Source organism: Eutrema salsugineum, unplaced genomic scaffold (genome assembly GCF_000478725.1).
Source record: "Eutrema salsugineum unplaced genomic scaffold, Eutsalg1_0 scaffold_8, whole genome shotgun sequence".
NCBI lineage: Eukaryota > Viridiplantae > Streptophyta > Magnoliopsida > Brassicales > Brassicaceae > Eutrema > Eutrema salsugineum.
In genome coordinates this window covers 5,172,002-5,199,216 of record NW_006256414.1, presented here as the reverse complement: position 1 = coordinate 5,199,216, position 27,215 = coordinate 5,172,002, and the positions used below count along the sequence as shown (strand labels likewise).

The 27,215-nt window shown below is 35.2% G+C and overlaps 3 protein-coding genes and 2 pseudogenes across 3 annotated transcripts; 2 read left to right on the top strand and 3 right to left on the bottom strand.

Annotated features, from left to right (window-relative positions):
- Positions 1 to 3,132: 3,132 nt before the first annotated feature.
- LOC112088062 (glutathione S-transferase T3-like) lies at positions 3,133 to 4,239 on the bottom strand. The gene is made up of 2 exons (XM_024158216.1): positions 4,236 to 4,239; positions 3,133 to 3,803 (listed from the first exon to the last, which is right to left on the bottom strand). Exons 1-2 carry the CDS (start codon positions 4,237 to 4,239, stop codon positions 3,133 to 3,135), a joined length of 675 nt encoding a protein of 224 aa, XP_024013984.1.
- A 9,418-nt stretch (positions 4,240 to 13,657) lies between these two features.
- On the bottom strand, positions 13,658 to 20,291 carry LOC18010227 (annotated as a pseudogene).
- Positions 20,292 to 20,458: 167 nt separating this feature from the next.
- On the top strand, positions 20,459 to 22,762 carry LOC112088051. The gene is made up of 6 exons (XM_024158207.1): positions 20,459 to 20,851; positions 20,912 to 21,466; positions 21,535 to 21,586; positions 21,664 to 21,846; positions 21,951 to 22,615; positions 22,697 to 22,762. Exons 1-6 carry the CDS (start codon positions 20,459 to 20,461, stop codon positions 22,760 to 22,762), a joined length of 1,914 nt encoding a protein of 637 aa, XP_024013975.1.
- Positions 22,763 to 23,178: 416 nt separating this feature from the next.
- On the bottom strand, positions 23,179 to 23,731 carry LOC112088045 (uncharacterized protein At4g04775-like). The gene is made up of 3 exons (XM_024158200.1): positions 23,555 to 23,731; positions 23,245 to 23,477; positions 23,179 to 23,191 (listed from the first exon to the last, which is right to left on the bottom strand). The coding sequence occupies exons 1-3, from the start codon at positions 23,729 to 23,731 to the stop codon at positions 23,179 to 23,181; spliced, it is 423 nt and encodes a 140-aa protein (XP_024013968.1).
- Positions 23,732 to 25,222: 1,491 nt separating this feature from the next.
- LOC112088038 lies at positions 25,223 to 25,968 on the top strand (annotated as a pseudogene).
- Positions 25,969 to 27,215: the final 1,247 nt, after the last annotated feature.

The following is a 27,215-nucleotide window of genomic DNA, read 5'->3' as shown; positions in this document are numbered from 1 at the left end:
TTTAATATATTAAAAAAAATTTATGATTTAACTTAAAATCAGTAAATATAGCAAAATTTAAACAATGTTTTCAACTTTTAGCTTTGAACAATCTCGTCTGATCAATTATCCCTCATTACATGTGTCAGCTTTGACTCCTTACATGGCATCTGCGTATGTGCTGTGTGCACCTGATGATTTCGAGCGTGAGGACCATCCATATATCACAAGAAGCGAGAAAGATGAGCCTCATTATACAGTAGAGGAAGAAATCTCCATGATCAATAAACAAATCGAGGAAAGCGAGGTTTATAATTGATGTTAATGCTTATGGTTTGATATGTAATCAGTTGTGAAACTGAGAGTTGGTTGTTTGTGATAATAGGGGTTCGATATCGATTACACATTGTTCCGATGCATTTTCAACTACCGTCTTGTTGATGACTGATCTCAATGGACATCGTTTCGTTAAGGAGCCAGAAACCAGCGGTTGAGGCTATCTCAAAATTCCCTTGAATACTACAACAAAGAGGAGCGTACACACTATGAATTTGTAAAGGTTGTGAAAGCCAACTTCCACACGGTTAATGGGTACAGATTTTTTTTCAGGTTTGAGTTTATGGATCCTTAGCGCATGTACATCAGTGAACCTCTAAAAAGTCAAAAGGGATTTTCAGCATTTAAATATTGTTCATTTTTGGATGTATAAACAGTGAAAAACCTGAGCTCATTTTAGGCTTTCATTGATAAACCCCATTTACGGGTTCTTAAAAATAGAATAACAACATTTTTTTAGAAAAAAATTGTATTTGTTTTTATTTTGTTCTTAACTTTAAACTTTTATATCTTATAAAAAAAGATGTTTAATTCATTACAAGAAATTTAAAACATACAAAATATAGATATTGAAGTTATAAAAACTTTAGATCTAATATTGAGAGGAACCATATTGGTTCCACACATGCTCGATTAAATCTCTTTTTAAACGTTGATGTATTTTTTTTTTTATCACGGACTTGATTTCGAATGCCGATCATATTGCCGAGATTTAAAGGCATATCTATAGAATACGTCATATCCACTTATAAAATTCTGCTTCCTTTTCCCTGTTCGAATTTTGTTGTGTCATATTCAGTGTAGCCAGCTAGTTCGTTTTCTACAAACATATTGTGAAATATGATAGCCACTCGTATAATCTTGCCAATATTTTCCTTATCTCAAAAAAGAGCTGGATTTTTGACAATCACAAATCGAGCTTGCAAAACTCCAAAAGCACGTTCGACATCTTTGCGGACTGACTCTTTACAAGTAGCAAATAATGTTGCTTTCGGACCTTGAGGAAGTGGAATAGATTGCATGAAAGTAGTCTATTTTTGATAAATACCGACTCTGAGGTAGTACGACAAATGATATTCGTGTCTGTTAATCTAGTAGTGCACTTTTGGAGTTCGACCTTGTAATATGTCATCAAAAACACGTGAACGATCAAAAACATTAATATCGTTTAAGGTACCTGGAGGCCCAAAAAATGCATGCCATATCCAAAGATCTTGTGATGCAACTGCCTCTAAGACGATTTTCGGTTTTCCAGAACCACGTGAATATTATCTTTTCCAAGCGGTAGGACAATTCTTTCACTCCCAATGCAATGTTTCCTATCATCCTGGAAACCCCCATATCTCATCTATATCGAGTAGGCATTGAAGATCTTCTAGTATGGGTCTTCTAAGGTACTCATCTCCGAACAAATTTATTATTCTTTCAGTAAAGTGTTCCAAGCATAACAATGCAGTACTTGCACCTAGCCAGGGGTATTCGTGAAACACGTCAGCCGCACAACTATATGCCATTATACGAATTGATGTCGTACATTTTTGTAGTCCGGATAGACCAAACCTTCCGGCAGCATTTCTTCTTTGTTTGAAGTACGGTACTTCATTGGAGAGGCGATCAACAATGCGCATGAAAAAGTTTTTGTTCATTCTAAAACGGCGTCGAAAAAGATTAGGCGGGTATGTTGCACCTTCACAGAAATAGACGTTCTATAAGCGGTTGTGGCCTTGTTCGCATTCTCTTTCAATATATGCACGTTTCTTCTTCTGCTTTGCCCTTGCATGACGGTCTAGAACGACGTCGAACATATCTTCGCATTTTTGATCAAAAATCTCATCAAAAGTATCATCAAAAGATTCATCAAGACCATGTTTGAAGAAAATGCCATAATTTGTGGTATTTTATGTTTACTTAATGGAGAAAGAAAAAGAAAAAAGGTTGGAGTTTGGTTTAGAAGAATTTTGAGAGAAATCAAGAGAAATTAAAAAGAACAAGAGTTTGAGTTTTTAAAAGTAACAAGAGTTTGAGTTTCCTTCCCAATTATAAAAGCGTTGGTTTACATATATATAGGCACAACAAATCGATTCCTTTACAAGAGCTTGTGGTTAACAATATTGCCAAGTACTTGTGTTTACAATATTGGTACCCATATTCTGTCCACAAAAACATCTTTACCCGTTACTTTGATAGTGCAAAAAAACAAAACAATATGACCTTAGTCTACAAAATGACCCGTGTGTACAACTAAACCCTTGGGTTACAAATTGACATACAACCAAAAAAAAACAACCCGTGATATATCTTGGCCCTTCACATCTTGTGTGTGCCTCCACCTGGTCCATCATAGACGACTGCTAAACCATAACCATATATTGAATACAACCATACCATAAATCCAAATATCATTTCATATAACCGAATATAACACACTGATCCCAAATATACAACAACAAAAACATAACATAAAGTCATACCATACAAACTACAGATCCTTGCTAGTATACAAAAACAAACTGATAACAATAAAACCGATTAAACATCATACCAAACAAACTGATAAATTGTCTTCCACAACATTACAGAGTTCATACAGGATTAAACCCTCATAAAAGACTTCATAGTTCACTACTTATGACAGAATTTCATTAATCAGCTTATTCTTTACAGCCACTTCTATCTCGGAAAGTGGCTCGGCCTTAGATAGGAGGTTCTCAAGCAACTTCTGCTTGGAGATCTTATCTTTCAATTCCAAGTCTTTTTTTTTATATCCCACAGGCTTTGGAACTCATACAAGGCCTTCCCTTCTTCCTTTACACCGTTTTACCTCTTGGCTTTAGCCTTTGCAGCCTTCACACCCGGCGGTCGAACCTCAAAGACATCATCGCCATTGCATTCGGTTTGCGAGGTTGATGACTGAGCCGACCCCTCCTCAAACTTCCTTCTTTTTGTGCTTGCTGAATCTTTAGTACATAATGTTTTGCACCATTTAGTATCAAAACGTAGCTCCCTCCATGCATACTCAATGGTAAACTTCATCAAGTAGTCGTTGTAAAAGATGTCATGAGCAGCTTTCATGACATCGTTTATGTTTTGGCCGCTGGTCTTCTCTTTCACAGCGGCTTCATAACTACCAGGGAACTTAAAAACATAATCATTTATCCTCCCGTATCGTTGTTTGCAAGTGCTGACTTCTCTTCTCGCCTGGCCGACAAGCTGCGGAGATGAGTTGAAGTAGGAGACGATGCGTTTCCAGAAGGCTATAGTTTTCTTGTCCGTACCAACCACCGGGTCCTTGCTTGTATTCAGCCAGGCAGTGATCAGAACCAGATCTTCCTTAAGTGACCATTTCCTTCTCTCGGCCTGATTCTTGCCACCTAGACCTGGATCATCATACCCATGTGTACTAAACTGTGGGAGTTCTGATAATCCTAGATCGATAGTAGGTGAGTTACCCTCATTAACTAGCTGACTAGTTAAGAGGTTAACAAAACCTTCAGTGTTTTGGTAAGGGTTATGAATCCATTAAGGAATGAGTTAAAAGCGAGTGGTTAAAAAGATGTTTAGAGAAAGAAGTTTGATAAAGAAGGTTTAGGGTTTGAAGTTTTAAAAGAACAAAAGTTTTTAGAAAGAAGTTATTAAAAAGGAAAGAGTTCTTAGAAAGAATAACATTTTGAATGAAGTATTTTAGAAAAAAGTTTTGATCGAAGTTTTTAAGAAGATAGGAGTTCTTCGAATCTGTTTTGTAAGGCTTTGAAGTTTTGATAGAAGTTTTACGTTTTTAGAAATAAGTATAGTCTGTTTTTGTTTTTTAACTAGCAAAACATTTATCGCAATGCATTTAATTACAGAAACCTAACCAAAGCTATCAAGCATTGTTAAAAAAGACATTTACCTAACAAAGTTATCAAGCATTGAACACATACCCATTTACCTAACTAAAGCTCAAATGCATTTATCACAACCCTAAGCGACTACTAACTCCTTCAACTAACTACTAATGCTAACGATAGAGGTAGAAGAAAACTAATTTTAACAGATTGATGAACCAGAATCGTAGGTAGCCTTTACATTGCTCTTTCGATTTGTCCACCATTTAACCTCACACAAAAACATATAAGTAATCAATAAGTTATCAACAAGCAATACACTATCTACCATTTCACCTAACCAAGTTTGAAACATCAATCAACGGACAAGTAAACGAGTACTTAACATAATAGCTTCATAACATATCCATACGAGAACAATACAACATTTTTGTCCTACTTACTTAAATAAAGACAATCAAACATTGTTGTCATAATTAACTCCACGTAGCTAAGGAAAAATACTTAGTTAAACAAACCAGATAACTGATGCTACTCAGTCATGCTACTTAAACAAATACGAAATGACTGCAATAACAAAAATAAAAAACAGCATCACAAATCATTCACCTTATTTGGCATTCTGTTCCTTCAGTCTTGACACTTCTGCTTGCAGCACTCTGACCGCTGCGTTTAGCTCTCCAATGGTTGGATCAAAGACATCATGTCTGTCCATCCTAAACAGCATCTCCTTCTGCTCTTAAAGCCTCCTCTCCACGATGGAGAACTGCTCAGTGACCGCCTCATCCCACCACTGCCATATATGATGCTCATCATTCCCCTAATCAAAAACAATTGCAATAACATAAGTAACAATTCAAAACAGTATAAAGGGCAAGTAAAAATTACCACAAAGACTTGTTCAACTTACCTCTTTGAGCCAGTCCGGGCAAGTATAGTACTTGCGGCCTGGTATCCTTGGTCCTGCATCGGTCATTGACTCCAGTTTCACTGCTCGCCCACAAAAGCATTTCTCTGGGATGCCAAACGTCTTCTTCTATCTAAAATCTTCTTCTTCTTTCCAACTATCTATAACACCTCATTTTCTATAAACTTGGCAGATTTTGGATCATATTTATAGAGGATCATAGCAAAAGTAGAAATGAATCATTTTTTTTTGCCTTTTTTCTTGTTTTCTTGCTGACTACGTCTATCTTTTTTGTTTGTTACCATTACAAATTGGTTATTACTCTCTCTCTCTCTTGATACTTATGGTATTTTCAAGTTTTTTTTTCTACAGTTGTGTGTGTTAGAACTGTCAAGAAATAATTGTAAATGGAATATGTAGCCAATGAATCTCTTACTTCTGTTGAAGTTAAAATCTTTTTATGATTTTTGTTTGCTCTCTTTTGTCCATGTTGTGGCTCACCATCATATTCAACTCATGTTCACATTTTTTTTATCATTCTAAAAATGCTTTGCTTTCTCACACTCAGATCAATTTTAACCCAATCTTAAATAATGTAGAGTATAACACAAATACATAGGACTGCTTGTTTGCTCATCTAGATGGATCATCCAAGTGAAACAATAAAATGATGTTTGTTTAATTGCATTAATCGACTCATCTTAATGGATCATCTAGATGGAGCATCTGAATAACTTATAAATTTATGAAGAAATTTTAAACTCATCCAGCTGATTCTATCTGAAGCATTTGTATAAAGATGATTCAGTCCAAAAAATTAAATGACAAAAATATAATTAATAAAAATTTATAAATAATACAAACAAATAGTAAATAATTAATATTAACAACAATTTTTGTTTACTTACAGTTTTGTTGCTACCAAATATATATATATATATACATATATAAATTCCGCCAAAATATAAACTTATATTTTTCCGCAAAAAACATAAAATCTCATTTTTTCGCAAGAACTTAAAATTTAATTTTTCCACCAAATTTCTGCTAAAACCGTAAAATCATGTTTTCTGATAATAACATAAAATCTCATTGTCCCTCCAAAAATGTAATTTTGATTTTCCACAAAAACATAAAATTCTATTTTTCGTAAAAAACAAAAATTTTATTTTCCATCCAAAACGTAAAATCTTATTTTTCCGTCAAAAACGTAAAATCTTATTTTTTTCAGCCAAAACGTAAATTTTATTTTCCCACTAGATTACCGTTAAAACGTAAAATCTCATTTTCCTGTCAAAAACATAAAATTCTATTTTTTCGCCAAAAACATAAAATTTCATTTTCCGTGAGAACGTAAAATCTTACTTTCCTTCCAAAAACGTAAATCTTATTTTTTGCCAAAAACTTCAATTATTTGTTTCTCGTAAAAACGTAAAATAATTTTTTTCTGCAAAAAAGTAAAATCTCGTTTTTAATAACATAAAATTTTATTTTTCTGCCAAAAACTTAATTTCCGGTTTTCTGCCGAAAAAATAAAATCTTATTGTTTTGTAAAAAAAATATCAAATCTTGTTTTTCCGTCAAAACGTAAAATTTTGTTTTTTTGCAAAAATATAAAGTATCATTTTCTCACAAAAAATATATCATGGTTTTCTAAAAAACTTAATATCTCATTCTCATAAAAATCATTAAATCCCATTTTCTCACCAAAAATAGAAAATTTTGTTTTTTCGTCAAAAACATCAAATCATGTAAAATTCGACATATATTTAAAATGTAAATATAATTTATTTAAAATTTGACAAAAATAAAAATTTATAATTAGATTAAATCAGTATTTTAGTATTTTTTTTTATTAAACCATCTAAATGAAAATATAACTTCAAATTAAAATGATAAAACAAACAAAGATTCATTGAGATGTATTATCCAAATAAACAACCCAAATAAAAACAAACATTTCAGATGATTTATCCAGATGAACCATTTAAATAGCTCGTCTAGATGCAAATGACAAAAAACCAAATGAATAAGGCATAGTGTTTTAGACAGCTACACTAATATATTAAACATACTAATAAGAGACATGTTGCTTAAACTAAACAATGTTGCCTAGACATGTTTTTTTTCTTCTTTGCGAAATAAATGTTGCCTAGACTTGTTGCGTAAACACAGTCCCTGGTTTCTTTATTCTTCATCGTCGTAGCCATCAAGAAGCTGTATATACAAAATCTCATATAAATTTTTTTACGAGCTTAATTTAATTTGTGCATGTTTTTTTTTGTTATTTTTTTTGAAAAAATTCTCGTATAAATTATGTTTATCTATAGTATTGAGAAAATGAGAGGCGTACCTGTCAGAATTGTAAAAATTATTTGGGGTCACACATGTATAATCAATGTGTTAGGGTCATTATTTTTAGTAGTCAAAACTTATGTGATCACTTTGGTATTAAAGAAAAGACTAAAGGGTATAAGTGTTATGTAAAATTAATGTGAGGATACATTCAGTAATTTCTAATTTGATGACGGGCCGAATAAGAAATTATTCTCTATAAAAATAGAGAGGTTATGGTCCCCGCAGCAACCCTAACGAGAAATACAGAAAACTTTCTGCATCCCATCAACAGAGACCTACAGCCATTCAGGGTTTGTTGTGGAAGAACCATAGCCAAATTCAGAGCATAAATCATGGATCCAAAATGTACGCTTCCGCTTCTGTTCTTATTAATCAGAAACTGACATGTTATAATGGTTTATAAAGATTTAAATCCTTACAATTGGTAGCAGAGCCATCATGTTCAGTTTTTGTTTGATAATCAGGTTATTTTAAGAAATAAATTCGGATTATTTGTGTGAAAAAATTTTAGATTGTTAAATCTGATTTTTCTCTAAAGTTTATGCTTAGATTAGAATTCTGGGATCTGTGATTTATTTTGTTTTTTTTTAAAAACAAAAGATCTAGATTATTGCTCATGTGGTTTTGTTTTTTCTGAAAATTTTAATATATTTTCGGAATTTTTGGGAGCAATTATCAGAATTAGTCTTTAAAATTTTTTTAAAGTTTCATGCTCATAAATTTTTTTTCGAAACTCTAGAAAGAATTTTCGAAAATTTTGAGCAAAATTCAGATCTGGTTTCAGTCTTGGCGATTCCTTCCTATTTGTTTTTAACCATTTTGCCACTGTAATATTCTTGCATATAGAACCCCCATACTTTATGTTATATGTCTGCGCAAGAATCTAATTAAGTTTTTAATTAATAAATTAATTTTGATTGTACAAGTTTAATATTTGAAGTGGATTAATAGATACAATATGTTGCCAAAATAACCTCTATTGTGGATATTTTTCCACTGATAATATTAAATGTTATGTGTGGATGTATATTCATGCGAATATTAAATCGACCCAAAGGTAGGTTTGTATTTGGCCGAATAACATACATACCTGTGATGATAAACATGTGATAATTATTAGGAATAAACATGTGAATGATAAATCGATTCAAAGATAGGTTTATTGTTTATCATGCATTATTGTCAATGTTTGATTGTTACAACAAGAGTATCACTAGCAGTTAATATTACTGTCCAAAAACTTGATATTAATGTTGCACTTGATATCTTGATATCTTGAGATGTGTTGTACAATTGTTTATTTTTTATTTATTGATTTAGTTCGGTTTAGTAGTAAATTACTAATAAAGATTGTTCAATTTTGCAGCAAATTTTATTGCAGTATCTGCAAACTTAAGTTCAATTCCAACACTTACCGGTTCTAATTACAAGGAATGGAAAAGTAAAGTTAAAATTGTTTTAGGGTGTATGGATCTTGACCTTGCGTTAAGGATGGAACAATCAGCTTCTCCTACAGATACCAGCACTGCTGAGTATAAGGCAGTTCATGAGAAGTGGGAACGTTCTAATCGCATTGGTTTAATGATCATTTTGGACACCATTCCAGAAACATTTAGAGGTAATGAGGAGATCTCTGATCTCAAACAGTTCCTTGCTGAGATGGACTTGCGCTTTGCGAGTAGCGATAAGGCAGAAATAAGTTCACTTCTGTATCGCTTTAGTACCATGAGGTATCACAGCAAAGGAAACATAAGGGAGTACATTTTGGAAATGTCCAACATTGTTTCAAAACTCAAGACTCTCAAGATTGAGCTTCCGGAAGAAGTGCTCATACATTTTGTCTTGAACTCCCTTCCTCCTCAATTCAATCAGTTGAAATCCAGTTACAACACACGTAAGGAGAAATGGGCTCTTAATGAGCTTATTTCATATTGTGTGAATGAGGAGGATAGGATGAAACAAGAAAGGTCTGAAAGTACTCATATGGTTAACACCTCTAAGGGTCAGGGCAAAAGAAGGAAAATTGAGGTTGTTAAGAATGATGCTGCTAAGGGTCCATTTCAAAAGAAGCAGACTAAGGATGAAGATACCTGCTTCTTTTGCAAGAAAACTGGACACATGAAGAAGGACTGCCAAAAGTACCATGTTTGGCGTGGTAAGAAAGGTATGTTCCTTGCTATGGTCTGTTCAGAGGTAACTTAATTGAAGTACCCAAAAACACTTGGTGGTTAGACTCAGGTGCAACTACTAACATCAGTGTTTCATTACAGGGTTGCCTGAGCTACCGAAAACCAATTGAAGCTGAGAGACGCATTCATGTGGCTGATGGTTTTGCGGTGGATGTTGAGGCAATTGGGCATTTTAGATTGTTTTTCAGTACTGGTCAATTTTTGGATTTGAAAAACACTTTTGTTGTACCGTCTTTTAGACGGAATTTGGTTTCCGGTTTTTATTTAGACATATCTTGTTATTCTTGTCTGACTGAGCATGGAAAAGCTACTTTGTCTTTAAATTCAATTTTAATTGGAACTGGTACACTTATGAAAAATCACGGTCTTTATATGCTTGATACTTTAACTTCTCATGATGAAAGTTTAAGTATTGAATCAAGGGGTACTAAACGAAAGTTTGAAAATGCAAGTTCAGGAACTCTGTGGCACAAATGCTTAGGTCACATTTCTAGAAATAGAATTGAGCGACTTGTGTCAGATGGTATATTGAGTTCTATTGACTTCACAAATTGTGACGTCTGTGTGGATTGCATTAAAGGAAAACAGACTAAACAGAAGAAATTAGGTGCATATAGAGCTACGGAAGTCCTTGAGTTGATAGATACAAACATTTGTGGACCATTCCCTACGGCTTCTTGGAACGGTCAACAATACTTTATATCATTCATTGATGATTATTCTCGATATGCATACTTATTTCTTATTCATGAAAAGTCAGAGTCTATAGACGTGTTCAAGAAGTTTAAGGCTGAAGTTGAGAACCAACTTGAGCGAAGGATAAAGTCTGTCAGATCTGATCGTGGTGGTGAATATTACGGTCGGTATGACGGTTGAACAACGTCCAGGACCATTTGCCAGATACCTAGAGGAGTGTGGAATTGTTCCTCAATACACTATGCCTGGTTCTCCCACTATGAATGGTGTATCTGAAAGACGCAATCGCACTCTTAAGGACATGGTAAGGAGTATGATTTGTCATTCCTCCCTGCCTGAATCACTCTAGGGAGAGGCACTAAAGACTGCAGCTTACATTCTTAACAAAGTGCTAACTAAAGCAACTGCAAAGACACCTTATGAGCTTTGGACTGGTAGGAAACCTAGTCTGAAGCATCTTCACATTTGGGGATGTCCAGCTGAGGCAAGGCCTTACAGGCCATATGAAAAGAAATTGGACTTCAGAACTGTGAGAAGTTACTTTGTTGGTTATTCGGAGCGATCTAGGGCTATAAGTTTTATGATCCCACACAGAAAATTACTTTTGAGACATGAACAGCCACGTTCTTTGAGGATATTGATTTTAGGGGGAGAAATAAAGTTAAGGACATCATCTTTGAGGAAGAGTCGGTTCCAGTTTCTAATCCGATTCATATAGTTTCTTTTGAAAATGCAAATTTGGAACCTCAAGTTGATACAGATGTCCTTCCTCCAAATGAAGATGACGATGTTATCGAACATGTAGGTCAAATTCAAGATCCTCAAGAAGTGGTGCAACAAGAACAAGTGCTTTTGCGGCGATCCACTAGAGAAAGAAGAAGCGCTATTCCGGATGATTACATAGTGTTTCTTATGGAACAAGAGGAAAATCAAAACCAGTTCGAAGATGATCCTATCAACCTCCGTGAGGCAATGGGTAGTTCCAAATCAGATAAGTGGGTTAAAGCTTCTGAAGAAGAGTATCAGTCAATGCTAGACAATAAAGTTTGGGACCTCGTCGAGTTACCAGAAGGAAAGAAACCAATTGGTTGCAAATGGATTTTTAAAACCAAATTGGACTCAAGTGGTAATGTCGAGAGGTATAAGGCTCGTCTAGTGGCTAAAGGATATACTCTGAAAGAAGGGATTGACTACACAGAAACCTTTTAATTTAGTTTCTTCAAAGGATTCTTTTAGGACAATCATGGCTCTTGTTGCATATTATGATTTAGAGCTTCATCAGATGGATGTCAAGACAGCGTTTCTCAATGGAAACATTGATGAGACGATTTATATGGAGCAACCAGAAAACTTTGTAATAGGTGACTCAAAGAAAATGGTCTGCAAACTAAAGAAATCTATCAATGGGCTAAAACAGGCTTCTCGTCAATGGTACCACAAATTTCATGAGGTAATCACCTCCTTTGGTTTTGAGGTGAATTTGGTCGAAGATTGTGTGTATCAAAAGTTCAGTGGGAGGAAGTGCATTTATCTGGTGTTATATGTTGATGACATACTTCTGGCTACCAACGATATAGGCATGTTGCATGAGACCAAGAGATTTCTTAAGGAAAATTTTGCGATGAAAGATCTTGGTGAAGCATCGTTTGTATTCGGGATCCAGATTCATCGAGATAGATCTCGAGGTATTCTTGGATTGTCACAAAAGAGCTATATCGATAAAGTACCCAAAAATTTTGGCATGCAGGATTGCAAACCAAGTGATACCCCAGTCGCTAAAGGAGATAAATTCTCTCTCAGTCAGTGCCCTAAAGGAAATTTGGAAATTCAGGAAATGCAAAAGATTCCTTATGCATCTGCTGTAGGAAGTCTGATATATGCTCAGGTTTGTACGCGTCCGGATTTAGCGTATATTGTTGGAGTTTTGGGCAGATACTTAAGTAATCCAGGTTTGGACCTTTGGAAAGCAGCCAAAAGGGTCATGAGGTACCTGTAAAGAACAAAGGACTTTATGCTCAAATATCAGAGATCAGATAATTTGGAGATCATTGGGTATTCTGATTCTGATTTTGCTGGATGTCAAGATAGTAAAAAGTCCACTTCAGGCTATGTGTTTCTGTTGGCTGGTGGAGCTATTGCATGGCGTACTGCAAAACAATCACTCGTAGCTTCCTCCACAATGGCAGCAGAATTTGTAGCAGTTTTTGAGGCATCCAATCAGGGACTTTGGCTAAAGAATTTTGTCACAAGGCTGCGAATTCTTGAAGGAATTGAAAGACCACTAAAGATATAGTGTGACAACAAATCAACTGTTTTGTACTCCAACAAAAATAGGAGTGCGACAAAGTTCAAATTTATTGAAATTAAGTTCCTGGTTGTTCAGGAGAGGGTACAAAGTGGAGAGATTTCTATAGAACACTTAGGGACAAACTCCATGATTGCTGATCCTCTTACAAAAGGTATTCCACCCAAGGTCTTTCGTGAGCATACTGCTCGAACGGGTGTTTCAGTGTTTGATGGTCATTTGGTTTAGTGAGAGTTTGTCATTTGTTTTTGGGTTCTATGTTTTGGTTGTGTTTCAGCACATTTAATTCTGATCAGAAATAAAGTTTTACAGTTTACACTTTGTGCAATAAAGTTAAAGGATCTCAATAAAGAAGGACCAGTTGAAAATCGACATGTATTGATCACTTTTCATGTGATTTTCATGCTTCACTTTTCATAATTGATCTCTGTCATTTAACTATACTGATTTCAGTGACCATAGAATGTGTAGTTATGATTGTTATAACGAAGACCGCTATGATCCTATGTTGCTATAGTTAATGGACGTGATTGTTTATGCCCTGATATATAATGACAATTTTGAGCTCATAAAGTCTATCACATTTTTAGATATACATGTGACCTAGTGGGAGATTGTAAAAATTATTTGGAGTCATACATGTATAATCAATGTGTTAGGGTCATTATTTTTAGTAGTCAAAACTTATGTGGTCACTTTGGTATTAAAGAAAAGACTAAAAGGTATAAGTGTTATGAAAAATTAATGTGAGGATACATTCAGTAATTTCTAATTTGATGACGGGCCGAATAAGAAATTATTCTCTATAAAAATAGAGAGGTTATGGTCCCCGCAGCAACTCTAACGAGAAATACAGAAAACTGTCTGCATCCCATCCTACAGCCATTCAGGGTTTGTTGTGGAAGAACCATAGCCAAATTCAGAGCATAAATCATGAATCCAAAAGGTACGCTTCCGCTTCTGTTCAATTAAAGAAAGAAAGAAAAGCATATTTTACCTTTCGCACAAAAAAAAGAAGCATATTTTACCTGCTACTTTCTTGTTGCTGAGGAGTCATCAATTTTCATTCACACAAGATAAACACAACTTGAGGAATATGTTGAACTTTGAAGTAATCTTCTCCTCTTTCCTCCAATTTCTCTTTAAATTCCCTTTTCATCATTTCAATTTTCAGTTCTTTTAAGGAAGCTATATATCTTAGTCCATGAGGAAGCTTCTTCTCACATTGACTAATAAACAGAGTATGGAGATGTGGCATGGACCCTTCTTCTACTATCCATTCTTCCAACTCAAGCTGTTGATTTAGGGCAAGATGTTGTAATTTAGGAAACCCGCTTCCTGAGCAAACCATCCTCTTCCCAGCAAAAGATAGAGCCCCTATACTGACATCATTCAAGTGAAGCAACTTCTCCAAAAGCGGCAGCGGATCCTCCACCAAACAACAATGACTTAGAGTAATGCTTGTGAGGTAAGAAGGGAAGTGTTGTTCATCAGGCAAATTTGGCATATATATGCTCAAATTTACTTTGTTGAGATGAATACAATCCAAAACAAATTCTCCTGCATCACCCGTCAAGCCAGAATCCCTGCTATCATGTATAGTAAGTTCTTTGAGATACCTCGATACACGGAGAGATGAAGACAGAATTTCCATGTTGCATCCGGATTCACCTTTGACATAGATAGACAGAGTCTCGAGCCTTGTCATACCATGTATATCTCTCACATTGCTATGTACCGTTGAAAAATACTCCAAGGTCTCAAGTTTCACTAGATTACTCAATTCCAACTTTGTCTTCTCATGCATTCGCCCTGGTAACGAAAGGTATTTCAAGTCTCGCATATCCTTCAAAACGTTGGGCACGTAAATTGGAGACTTCGAAAATTTGTGTAGATTCAAATATAGCAGAAATTTAGGATTCCGAAGAGAAGAAGGTAGATGAGATAACCGAGCTTTGTATAAGCTCAAGTATCTCAAGTGGATGAGCTTTCCAATGTTAGAGGGTAACTTCTCTCCATGAAACTTGGCTCTAGAAAGATCTAACACCCTCAACATTTGTAACCTCGTTAAGCACAAACCAGATAGCTTCCAACCTTCTGTAGACGATTCCCACACAAGCAAAATAGATCTAAGTTTTGGATTGTTTATCTCCTCCTCTTCATGAAATGTATCGGACCAGTGGACAACGAGTCTGCGAGATTTATAAGGAGATTGGATGTCTGCGGAGCACTTAGCTATATTAAATATCTGTAGAAAGTTCTCTTCTTTGGCTTTAAGAAGACAAACTTCTCTCATCATGTCATGTAAGTAACAAGTCTGAAATCTTGAAGTTATAATGTCTCTTTCAGAAATAACCATGTTTCCCTTTGTTAACTCTTCTATGTAGCCTTCTGCAATATCACGAATAGTTGCTCCATCGTAATAGCTAGGATTTGGTATACCATCTGCAACCAAGTAATAGGAAAATTTATCCACATCTATTGCACGATCTTCTGGAAAATGGGCTAGGTAGAGGAAACAGTGCTTCAAATAAATAGGCAACTCTTCAAAGCTCAGGGACAACACATAGTAAACCGAACTGCTGTCCTCATTATTGAAACTAGTTCTTCGCACGATTTGAGATCCAATATTTTCATATATCCTCGTCCACTCACGCAATGTGTATTGTGTAGCTAACAAGCCTCCTAATACTATGACAGCCAATGGTAGTCCTCCACAATGTTTGATCATTTGCATACCCATATCTTCCATTTTCTCATCAATCTTAAATTCTGCACAGCATCAGCGGACACTAAGAATCACTCTATGTTTGGACGTTAAAAGAACCCTTTGATTTTGATCAACATAAATAATAACTTCATCTTGAAACCTTACCGGTTGTGTCTTTCCTTGGAAATGCTATCCTTTGAAAAAGTGTCCAACTTTCTTCAAGAGTTATGGATTCTGATTTTAAGGTAACATATGTTGGATGTGGGCTAAATGCAATGTTCTCTTTGCGAGAAGTAAGTAGTACTTTCCAGCCTGTAAAATGTTCTCTCTTTTTAAATAATGCCCAAACAAAAAGGAACTTAAAAAGTTTCACAACGGATGTATGTTATCCTGATCTTAATCAAGAAGTGACATTTAATATCTAATCTATGTACCATAAGAGTTTACCTTGTATCATAAGAGGTTACCTTTTTTGGGTGGAAATACTGGTTTGATTCTGTCCCAATCTTCTTCTTTCCATACATCATCAAGAACAATCAAAGATTTTTTGGTTTCCAACAATCGTACAAGTTTGTCCTGTAGTTCGTCTTCTGTCATCTCTGAGTCCCTATGTTCATCATGTTTTGCACTAAGCCTCTGCAAAATGGTCCGCCACACATAATTTCGTGTAAATTGCTGCGAAACACACACCCAGGAAGTCCATCGAAATGACTTTTTATCATCTCGTGATTAAACAATTGTTGAGCAAGGGTAGTCTTACCAATACCACCCATCCCAGTTATAGAAACCACTTGAAAACAATCTTCTTCCACCAAATAGCCAACCTATTTCTCAACATTTGTCTCCAACCCCACAGGATCACTTTCAAAGGCACTAGAAAATGTTTTTCGTATTTCCCTTTGTCTTTGATGTAGAAATTGTGTATACCTATCATACACAATGGTCTGTTGTACACCAAAACTCTGCATATCTCGGGTTACCTTAGAGATCCTCTTACTTATGCCTCCCATATCTAAAGCAACCTCCCTGCGATCCACTACAATGCAAGCAAGTCTTCTCATACGCATCGTGATGCTACTTGTTTTCTTGAGTTCTTCCTATACGAGAAATATCTCCACAATATCCTCTGCGTCACAAACGATTTCTTTGATCTCTTCCACACAGTTTCTCACCATTGCATTTGTATGTTTCTTGGCATCTGCATCTTCCAAAAAAGACCTTAACATATTCAGATCACTTTTTAATTCAGTAACTAGATTTTAACCCCTTGCGTTTACACAAGAATTTTTTATTTTTCATTTCTAATATATGTTGCATTTATTTTTTTGTGCTAGTACAAAAATTTTAAATTAAATTTAACATGTATTTAAGAAATTTTAAAATATTAAAATTATTATCTAAATTTTCGTAAAAAAATTTAATTATAATTTTTTTGAATTTTTTGAATTTAAATTAAATTGAATGCAGATTTTTGTAATTAAATTTAATTATCATAAATTTCTAATAATTTTTTGAAATTTAAATTAAAAATAATCTAGATTTTAGGAAATCTAAAAATATTTAAATTAATAATTAATTTTTAGAAATTAAATATAAATATAAAATAAAATATCATAAAAAATACTTTGGGAGTGTTTGAAAGCAAGCACTAAAAGTGCTTCTGTTTTTAATATAATAGATAACTTGCCCATCAACTCCATGCAACCACTCATATTCTTGGCTTAGGAGCTCCCAAAGCTTCTGGACTCCAAATGACATAATTGCAGCTATAAGTTTCTGCTCAATTAGTATAAAACACAGAAGTCAAGCTATTATAGATGAAGAGGGAGAATTAGCATCATAATTTCAAAACAGCAAGGGCCTGTTCGTTTGCTCATCTGGATGAAAGCATTCAAATGATGTTCGTTTAATCACATAAATCAATTCAATTAGATGGATCATCTAGACTGATCACCTAAATGACTTATAAATTTATAAAGAAATTTGAAACTCATCCAACTGATTCAAATTGAATAATCTGGATGAACATGGCTCGGTCCAAAAAATCTCGTTTTCGTATTAAAGATGTAAAATCTCGTTTTTCTATCTAAAATGTAAAATCTCGTTTTCCCGTCAAAAACATAAAAGGACAATTTTTGGGTTCACCCCTAGGGGTGAATTTCATTTTTTCGTAAAATCTCAATTTTTCATCAAAAACGTAAAATTTCGTTTCCCCGTAAAATCTCATTTTCTCGTCAAAAACATAAAATCTCGTTTTTCCGTCACAAACATTAAAATCTCGTTTTCCCGTTAAAATGTAAAATCTTGTTTTCCTGTCAAAAACGTAAAATCTTGTTTTTCCGTCAAAAAACGTAAAATCTCGTTTTCCCGTCAAAAACTTAAAATCTCCTTTTCCTGTCAAAAAACGTAAAATTCCGTTTCCCGTTAAAAACATAAAATCTCGATTTCCCGTCAAAAACGTAAAATCTAGTTTTCCCGTCAAAAAACTTAAAATCTTGTTTTCTCTTTAAAACGTAAAATTTCATTTTTCCGTCAAAAACGTAAAATCTAGTTTTTCCGTCAAAAAATTGTAAAATCTCGTTTTCCCGTTAAAACGTAAAATCTTGTTTTCCCGTCAAAAACGTAAAATCTCGTTTTCCTTTCAAAAAACATAAAATCTTGTTTTCTCATTAAAACGTAAAATCTTATTTTTCTGTCAAAAACGTAAAATTTCGTGATCCTGTCAAAAAACATAAAATCTTGTTTTCCCGTTAAAACATAAAATCTTGTTTTCCCGTCAAAAACAAAAAATTTCATTTTTCTTTTAAAAAAAGTAAATCTTGTTCAATAATTTTGATTAAATTAAGATTTTAATAATTTTGTTATTAAAAAATAAAAATAAAGATATATATATATATATATATTCAGATTAAAATGACCAAACAAATAAAGATTCATTGTTCATTTGTCAATTTCTCATTTAAATTTTTGTTTGTTTATTTGTTATATGCATCATTCAGATGATTCATCCAGATGAATCTCTTAAATGGATCATCTGGATGCAAATGACAAATGAGCAAACGAACATGGTCCAATACGAAGATAGAGATCCACGAATTGTATTCGCATTTGTTCATCTGATTTTGACATGAACAGAGCTCAAAAGAAAAAAAAAGGAAATCCAGTTCAAGATTCGATTGAACTAAGATCAGATTCGATCGGACATATCATTTGAAAGAAGAAAGAACAGAAAATAAATAAAATCAGAAAGAAATGAAATTATTTGTTGGAACCCAATATTAATAAGCATTTGGACTTGTAATATTGAGTTTGTGTGTGAATAAGAAATGAAGTTTAATAAGCAAATGTGCCTTATAAATTCATTTGATATTTGGATTTGAGCCTATGGAAATGAAATGTTCCTATTGGCTATAACTAAAAGTGGAAGTTTAGTGGAAGTCTATTTGTCCCACATTGCTCACCAAGAAGAAAAATCTCTTGTATATATATGGCCTTCTCACAATAAGGGTCAACAGCATTGTGGAAGTAAAAGGGCATTATGCAAAAACACCTACACGCGCCGCCGCCACCGCCGTCGCCGGTGCCGGTGCCGGGCTCGGGCTCGGGCTCGGGCTCAGGCTCAGGCTCGTTGCTCGTTGCTCGTTACTCGTTACTCGTTGCTCGCTGCATTTTTTAGTTGGGCTCTTTGGCTCTTGGGCTCTTGGGCTCTATATAGCTGGGTGTGGGTCGTGGGCTTCTTAGTTCCTGCAAAATATTTTTTGCATATTGAAAGGATAAATCTTAGAAAATAAAAGATTGCGTCCAGATAATAACGGAAGATTTCCGAATCCTTTTCCTTGCGGAAAAAGGAGAATATCTCGCGAATATTCCTTTTCGCCAAAGTTTATTCTTTGCGGATCAAGCTGAACCTTCCAGTATAAATAGACGCCCTCTTCTCTCATTCCAAATAATCGAATTCTCGAATACTCCAAACACACAGCAAATAATTCTTTCCAGCAAATCCTTCTCGTCTTAATATCGTAAGTGTCTCGAGAGCTACAGCGTAGTATAATCTCAGTTCGCAGATTCTATTACGGGTGTTGCGTAATAGTCTCATCACGGTTGTATCCTGGGATTCAAAAATCGCAACAAACCGTCACAGATTACGGGCGATTTATTGAGTTAAGGAAAGAGATCATAACTCGACTCCGTGTTTTTCGTCTCTTTTCAATCGATTTTCTAACTCTCGTTTTAATCTCTTACCTTAACATATTGTTTATAATATTGCTATTTTTGATTCGTAATTTCAATCGGATTTTCACGGTCCTACATGATTAACCTGCTGAAGGTTATCTCTATCGTCGTCGGCTTTCGGATGATTGGTGTTTCCTTGGGCTAAAGAAAATGAAATTTCTGCTAGTCAACTAAGGGAAGTCAACTTTATCAAAAACTAAGGGAAGTCAAGGTATAAGTCGAACGCTTAAAGTAAAAATCGATCCCAACATAAGACTTGGCTGATGTATTTTAGATATCATATAAAATTAGAAGCGAGTTCAGAATAAGTTTTGGAGGTTCCGAGTATTGACTTTCAGCTAATTAATTACCTCTTAATAAAAAATAAATATTTTTAATTAATTAATTTAGGGAAAACAACGTATTTCCCCCCACCAAGTTTCACATAGTAACCAATCCACACGATCTTTGAGGTTCGTCTTAAATCCCCACAGCAGTAAAGTTAAATACCAATTTCCCCTCAATTTCAAAGTTAAAAACATAAATAACCCTCCAAATAAAGTTAAATACGAATAAACACATAGACCATGATTTAGATCGGTTTACTGTTTACCGATAACTGACTTACCCAATGAATACAGAGATTTATCTAATTTAAACCCGATTTAACGCTTAAACCATAGATTGACCTGTAATCTAGACCCAATTAAAAATTTGACCCGCGAAAAAAAAACCCGGCTAAAACCCCGACACAAACCCGCGAAACCTCTCCCATGCTTTCATTTCCCCCAAATTGTGAAGAACCCTAAAACAAAAAAAAAACCAGAAACGCAATCGAAAACCCGAAATTGTAACCAAATCCTGAATCAAACTTCAATCTCGAGCAAACCCTAACTCCGAATCCACTTCACTTCAAACCGTAGCTGTCGATTTCTTCTGCAAATGTCGATAGTGGAGTGGCAAGCTGGGTATGATTCCGACGGTGAAGATCGCAGGGAGAGGAATGATTGGATGATTGAGGAAGCTGTAGCTGCTTTTGAGGATGAGCCATCTGTCAGGCACAATGTGTATCCGGATTTGGATGAAGAAGAAGCAGCTCAACGTAAAGCTCGGAGGCGCGACCATATCCGACGAGGCAATGGGAGTTTGTACCTCGGACAAGTCTTCATCAGTGGAATAGCATTCAAGGAAGGTTTCTTGGACTACGCCTTGAAGACTGGTTACAATATCAGCCAAAAAAGATATGACAAGACGAAGCTTGTGTTTAAGTGTTTAGGAGAGAACTGTACATGGCGAATTTACTGCTCTCGGAAAGGTGGATCGTCAATGTGGCAGGTAACGGTGTTTGAATCTAAAAATTGTTGTGTTCTGAATGGCATTTGCACGATGATGAAGGTGCCTGTGATTGCTCGCCTCTTTGTGGACAAGATTCGTGAAGAACCGGAGTACTTCATGCCAATGAAGATTGAAGAGTTGGTTATGGAGAAATGGAAGATCTCTGTTTCTCGGCCTCAATGTAAGCACACAAGGAACAAAGCTTTGGCATGGATTGAAAGAGAATATGAGGAACAGTTTGCACGCCTAATAGATTATGCAAAAGAGATTGAAGGTTCTAATCCGGATTCTTCAGTGGAGGTTGATTGCATTGTGAATGATCAAGGTCAGCATGTGTTTCAAAGGTTCTATGTATGTTTTGATAACCTGCAAAAGTCTTGGAAAGAGAACTGTAGGCCAATGTTAGGAGTGGATGGCTGTTTCTTAAAAACAGTTCACAAAGGTGAGTTGTTTGTGGCAAGTGGTAGAGATGCAGACAACCGAATCTACCATGTGGCATGGGCTGTAGTGCAGAAGGAGAATGCAGATAATTGGGATTGGTTCTTTTCTAAGATCAGAGATGATTTAGGACTACATGATGGAGATGGCTTTGTACTAATCTCTGATCGACAAAAGGTAAAATGGGTGGTTTAGTTATTGTTTAGTTCACTTCTATAGCTACTATATTGGTTTTTTTTTTGTAGGGATTGATCAGTGCCGTTCAGAGGATCCTGCCAAAGATTAAGCATAGAATGTGTACAGGACACATATACATGAACCTGAAGTCTCGGCATGGAAAAATCCAGAGTTGAAGGGGTTGATATGGCATCTAGCTTGGAGATACAATGAGCCAGATTTTAGAGAAAACTTGAACAAGATTGAGTTATATGATGAGGCATTGTACCGAGATTTGCTGAAAACAAAACCGGAGACATGGTGCAGGGCTTTTTACAAGCTCGGGTCTTACTGTGAGGATGTGGAGAATAATTCAGTGGAGTCATTCAACAACTCAATAGGTATGAATTGTTTTAGTTGGTTTCTTATGAATTGGTGATAGTTCATTTGTTTTAACTGTATTTTCATTGTTGTTTTCATTGTTTTTTGCCCTTGTTGTACTCAGGAAAAGCCAGGGATAAGGCTTTAGTGCCTATGCTAGAGACCATTGCAAGGTTGGCAATGGTTCGAATAGCCAAGAGATATTATAAAGCTTCTAACTATGATGGTTTCTGTACATCATATGTGAAGAAATACCTTGCAGAGTATCATGATGCAGCTTCAGGATGCTTTGTTTGGCCTTCAACTAACATGCAGTATGCTTGTTCACTCGATGGATGCACACACAGGGTTGACTTGGCGAATAGGACTTGTAGCTGCAGGAGACGGGAAATAACTGGAATCCCGTGTGAGCATGCATATGGTGTTATCTTGAAAAAAGGTCTTGAAGCTCAACACTATGTGTGCCATTGGTTTGGGACAGATAAGTGGAGAAGGCTGTATATAGATGGCATTGTCCCAGTTAGAGGTGCAAAGTTTTGGCCTAGAGGAGAAGAGCCATCGATTGTTCATCCTGAGATTCCAAATATGCCTGGTGGGAAGAAGGATAAGGATAAGGCAAAGGAAAAGGTTACAAAGCAAGATAAAAAGAGGAAGAGAGACAGGAATGAGTCTCCTACGAGGAGGGCAGACCCATTGGAGAAGAAGAGGGTCATGCATTGTGGTGTTTGTGGAGCTGCTGGTCACAACTCTCGCTGGCATAATAAGAAGAAGAAAGGTTCGACATCTGAGGTAAACTATGTGGTTCTTCTTTCTTTCTTATGACTTTTTTGATGTCTATGCTAATGTTATTTGTTCTTCTTTTTTTTGCAGGTCCCTTTACTTGAAGCATCATCTCAAGTTGAACCCTCACAAGGAATTCTCAGTCAAGTGGATTGAAAGTGAAGAATTTTCATGTTTTTAGATGCTTTTTCATGTTTATGGCTGTCTTTTTGGTACTCTAACAGCTTGTTCTCGGCTTTTCTTTTTGGTGCTTTATCAGTTTGTGTCGCGGCATCTATGTTATGGCTGTCTTTTTGGTATGCTATCAGCTTTTTTTTAACCTGTTTTATGTTAAGATCAGTTTTATTTTACTCTACTTATGGTCAGTTGTTTTAGTTATGAACCTCTTTTATGTTATGATCAGAAGCTTGTAATGAAACACAAAACAAAACAAGGTCTCAAAAAATACAAACAAGCTACCAAATACCAATGACAAACACAATCTCTACCACAAACACAATCTCTAGCCATAACAAGGTCTCAAAAACCAATGACAAACACAAAACACACATCATACATCAAGCTTGTTCTTCTTAAAGCATCAACCTACAAGTTTGGTACACCCAACAACAACAGTGGATCCTAAACAGATAACTAACATCATTTTCTTCATCTCATTTTTAGCTTCAGCTACAGCTTCGTCCACTCTTTGATCGCTTTCATTCTCTAGCTTCATTTGCAGCTCCTCAAACATTTTCTTAGCCACCTCCATTGTCCCATTCGTAATATCTGCCACGACTTGCTCCAGTTTTTCAGTTCTTACTGTCAATGCCTCAATCTCACTCAACAAAGCATCATCGACCCACTTGAAAATGTGGCTATCATTAGAAAGCTACAAAAAACAACACAATCACTAAACAATGAGAACTCGGAATCTTTAAAATGAGAATACGAGATATAGCTGTGTACCTTTTTCTCAATGGCAAATGCACATCGATAATATCTCCGGTATGGATTGGACTCGGACTTTGACATTTTCGCGATAATTGCTTCTCCACACCAGCACCTTTTCGGCACACCTGCATTTCTTCTTCTTTCCCGACCACCTGAGTTCACACTAGAAGCCCCAGAGTCGTTGTTGTTCATCGTAAAAGGAGTCTGGGTTTCAGAATTTTGATTTGGGAATTTTCGGGTTTTAGGGTTCTTCTCTCGATTTGGGGATTTTAAATCGATTTGGGGATTTCATAATATTACCGTTAGGAGATGGATCGGGTTATAGGAGCGGGTTTAGATTTTGGGTCAGGTTGATCGGGTCGTAAGATACCGTCTACAATCGAGCAACACGGTTTTACCTTCGGTTAAGCTCACAAACCAGTTAAATCAGGAGTAAGAGTTATTTATGTTTTTAACTTTGAAATTGGGATAAAATTGGTATTTAACTTTACCGCTGTGGGGATTTAAGACGAACCTCAAAGATCATGTGGATTGGTTACTATGTGAAACTTGGTGGGGGGAAATACGTCGTTTTCCTATTTTAAAAAATGCTTACCAAACATTAAAAAAGTGTGGACCTAATTTAATGTCGGCACCTAATTTGATATCGCTACATTCATTTGAAATTTTTTTTGAAACCCTAGCTATCATAAGTTATATAAATACAACCATTATATACATCGTCTAAATTGTGTTTGAAAATCCTAAGTACAATAATTTCTATTTTTTTTGTAGTGTTCATTGTTTTTGTAGCTACTTTTTTTCTCATTCATCGAATAACACCTCTAAAAATTCACATACAGGTGAGTTCATCTTTAACTACATTGACAGTTCGTGGTCCTTTGTTAATTATTAATAAAATTGTTTGTTTTTCTGATTATAGGTTGACCAAATTATTGGGAGTATTTAGTCCGTCTTCTATGTTCTTACGTTTGTTTCTTGAGTAACACATATCTATTCTTATGAGTCATGTTTTTGTATTTTTCGTTTTATCTATTTTGTTTGTTTTTTTTTAATACGTTAGCCATCATCTCTAGCTTTAATTTTGTGTTTTTTTTCTTATTGTTTTTTTTGTTTCTTTTCTTTTACTTTTTTTTTCTCTTGCAGGATTATTGTTTAGTGATCCAAGACCGCTGAAGTGTTTAACGGATCTATTGTTTGGTTAGGTTAGTACTTAATATTTATTTTTGTTTTGTAATTGATATGTTTGACGATATGCTTTTTTGTTGATTTTGTGATCACGTTTTTTTTAATCATCTACATTGTTTCTTTTTTTTTCGTAGATGTTCTTCCAGTTGTTAATATGTAAGTCTTTAGGGGTTTAGGGCTGGAGCTCGTAGCTCGGCAGCCTGTTATTTATTAAACGTAAATTTTTGTATAAAGCCCTACTCAATTGGTGTTTATAAATATATGTGTATTAATTTACCATTACGACATTACGAAACTCGGTTCTTCTTTGTTGATGTTGTACAGTTTTTCTAAATACATCTATTGTCGAGATGCCAAAAGGAAGAGTTTTGAGGTTATGTTCGTTCGTTACACCTTTGTTTTATAGATATGTTCATTTATGATTATGTTTGAGATGTCGATCCGGTGGTTTTGTTTGTGTATCCATCTTTTTTTTTCTTTTTCAGTTGATCATTTTGCTTTACACTTCACCATCATCCTGATCTGGAAAATCATTGTAACGAAAATCTTGCAGCAAAACCCAAGGTACGATTTCCAACAAGCTTAACACTGACCAGCAGACTTAGAGAGTAAAGATTCATCCCCATGATTGTTTTGCTTTTCACATTTAGTTTGCAGTTGTATCTTTTATTTCTTATACTCAAAAAAATTTCAAAACCAATATTCCATGAATCATGGCCATTAGATGATATAATTGATTATTGAATGTCTTTTTCCACACTCTTATTCTTCAACCACCTCAATGAAATCTTCCTTGTCTCTCTTTCCTATATGGGACACGATGGTCGTATGTCCTTATGGGACACGACATTGCCGCGTAAGTCCTTATTGACTAATCTTCCTTCTTTATAGAAGTGCTAATCCTTTTTGTATCATAATTCAGGGGCTTAGCCAATTCTCTGCTGAAGTGAGAGGTCTCTTGAGTGAAAAGAAGATTCTTAGCCCTTCTGTAAAGTCAAAAGGGTTTCTTGCGGTGTATGGTGACTCAGACCAGGTCCAGAAGAAGTGATATATAGTTCATGACTCAAATTTGAGCCAGTCTTCGTTTCAAGCTTTGCTTAGTGAATCCGAGGAAGAGTTCGGGTTCGATCATCCCATGGGTGGCTTGCTTAACGATCCCTTGTCCTGAAGATACCTTCATCAATGGGACTTCTGGTCTAAGGGAAGATTCTCTGAAAACAAGAAAAGACGAATATTAGTTAGCGCAAGTTAGAGATAAAGTTAATCAGGTTAACCTTCTTCCTTTTCCTTTATGAGAAAAGAGTTGTTCGGGAGATGAAATGTGAATGTCATTTTTATTGTGTAAGAATTAGTGCTGTCAATGAGAACTTTGTTCTAAGTAAGACATTTATAAGTGTCTTTCACTTGACCATTTTAGGAGAAAATTAAATATTCCAGTCGTTGAGAAAATCAATTGCATGCCTTCATCTAAGACAATGACGAGGACGAAGACAAAGACAAAGACAAAAACATATAAAAACTGGAAGAAAAATAAAAAAATGGATAGTATAAAATATAGAAGAAGGATTAGGATAAAAACATGTGAAAGATGAAAAAGATAAAAAAATCAGAAGAATAGGAATAAGAAGTTGGAAAAGTTAAAGACAAAAAAAAGAAACCGGCAATGAAGAAAATGAAGTAGAAGAATAAGAAAACGAGAAGATGATGTAGATGAAGTAGAAGAAGGTGAAAATAAGGAGAGAGACTAAGAAAAATCAGTAGAATATAAGAATTCAAGTAAGAAAAAGAATATGAAAGAGAGGATGGGGACGAAAAGGAGTAAAAATTGGAGAAAAAAAGAAAGTCCAAAATATGAATATGGTAAAAAAGTTAGAGACGATGAAAAATAAAAACAAAAATATATATCAGAAAGAAGGTAAATAAGAATAAAAATGTATATCAAAACGACAGTTTTCTTGTAGTGAATTTTGGAAGAGGGAGAGATGGAGAGAGAGAATGAGAGATAAGGGGCGAGATGGAGAACGAGAGATGGAAAGAGACAGAAGGGAGGAGAGAGAGAATGATAGGGAGAAATGGAGGGAGGGAGATAGGGATGGAAATGAGAAATAGAAAGGGGGGGGAGAGAGAGTTAAAGCTTTCTGGTACATGATTTCTGCAAAAAAGAGTTAAAGCTTCAGATTTTAAATTTTTAACCCCTAAATATCTGCAAGTGCTTAGATGTGCGCTGTAGTACTTATGGTATCGATCCACAGAGACTTAATTGTTTCAGTATGAATTCACGCTAATGCTTAAATCAAACTAGAATTAGACAGGGTTGGGTTTTGGTGTTGGTTGTCACTAAATCTAAACTAAAAAGCAAGTAAAAGGCAATTGAAAATGAATGCAAGTGAAATCAGGTGAAAATCGAATGAAAGTAGAATGCAAATCAAAGGCTGTAAACAATTAAAAACAAACGCTGGGCTCAAGGGTATCGCAAAGATTCATGGAC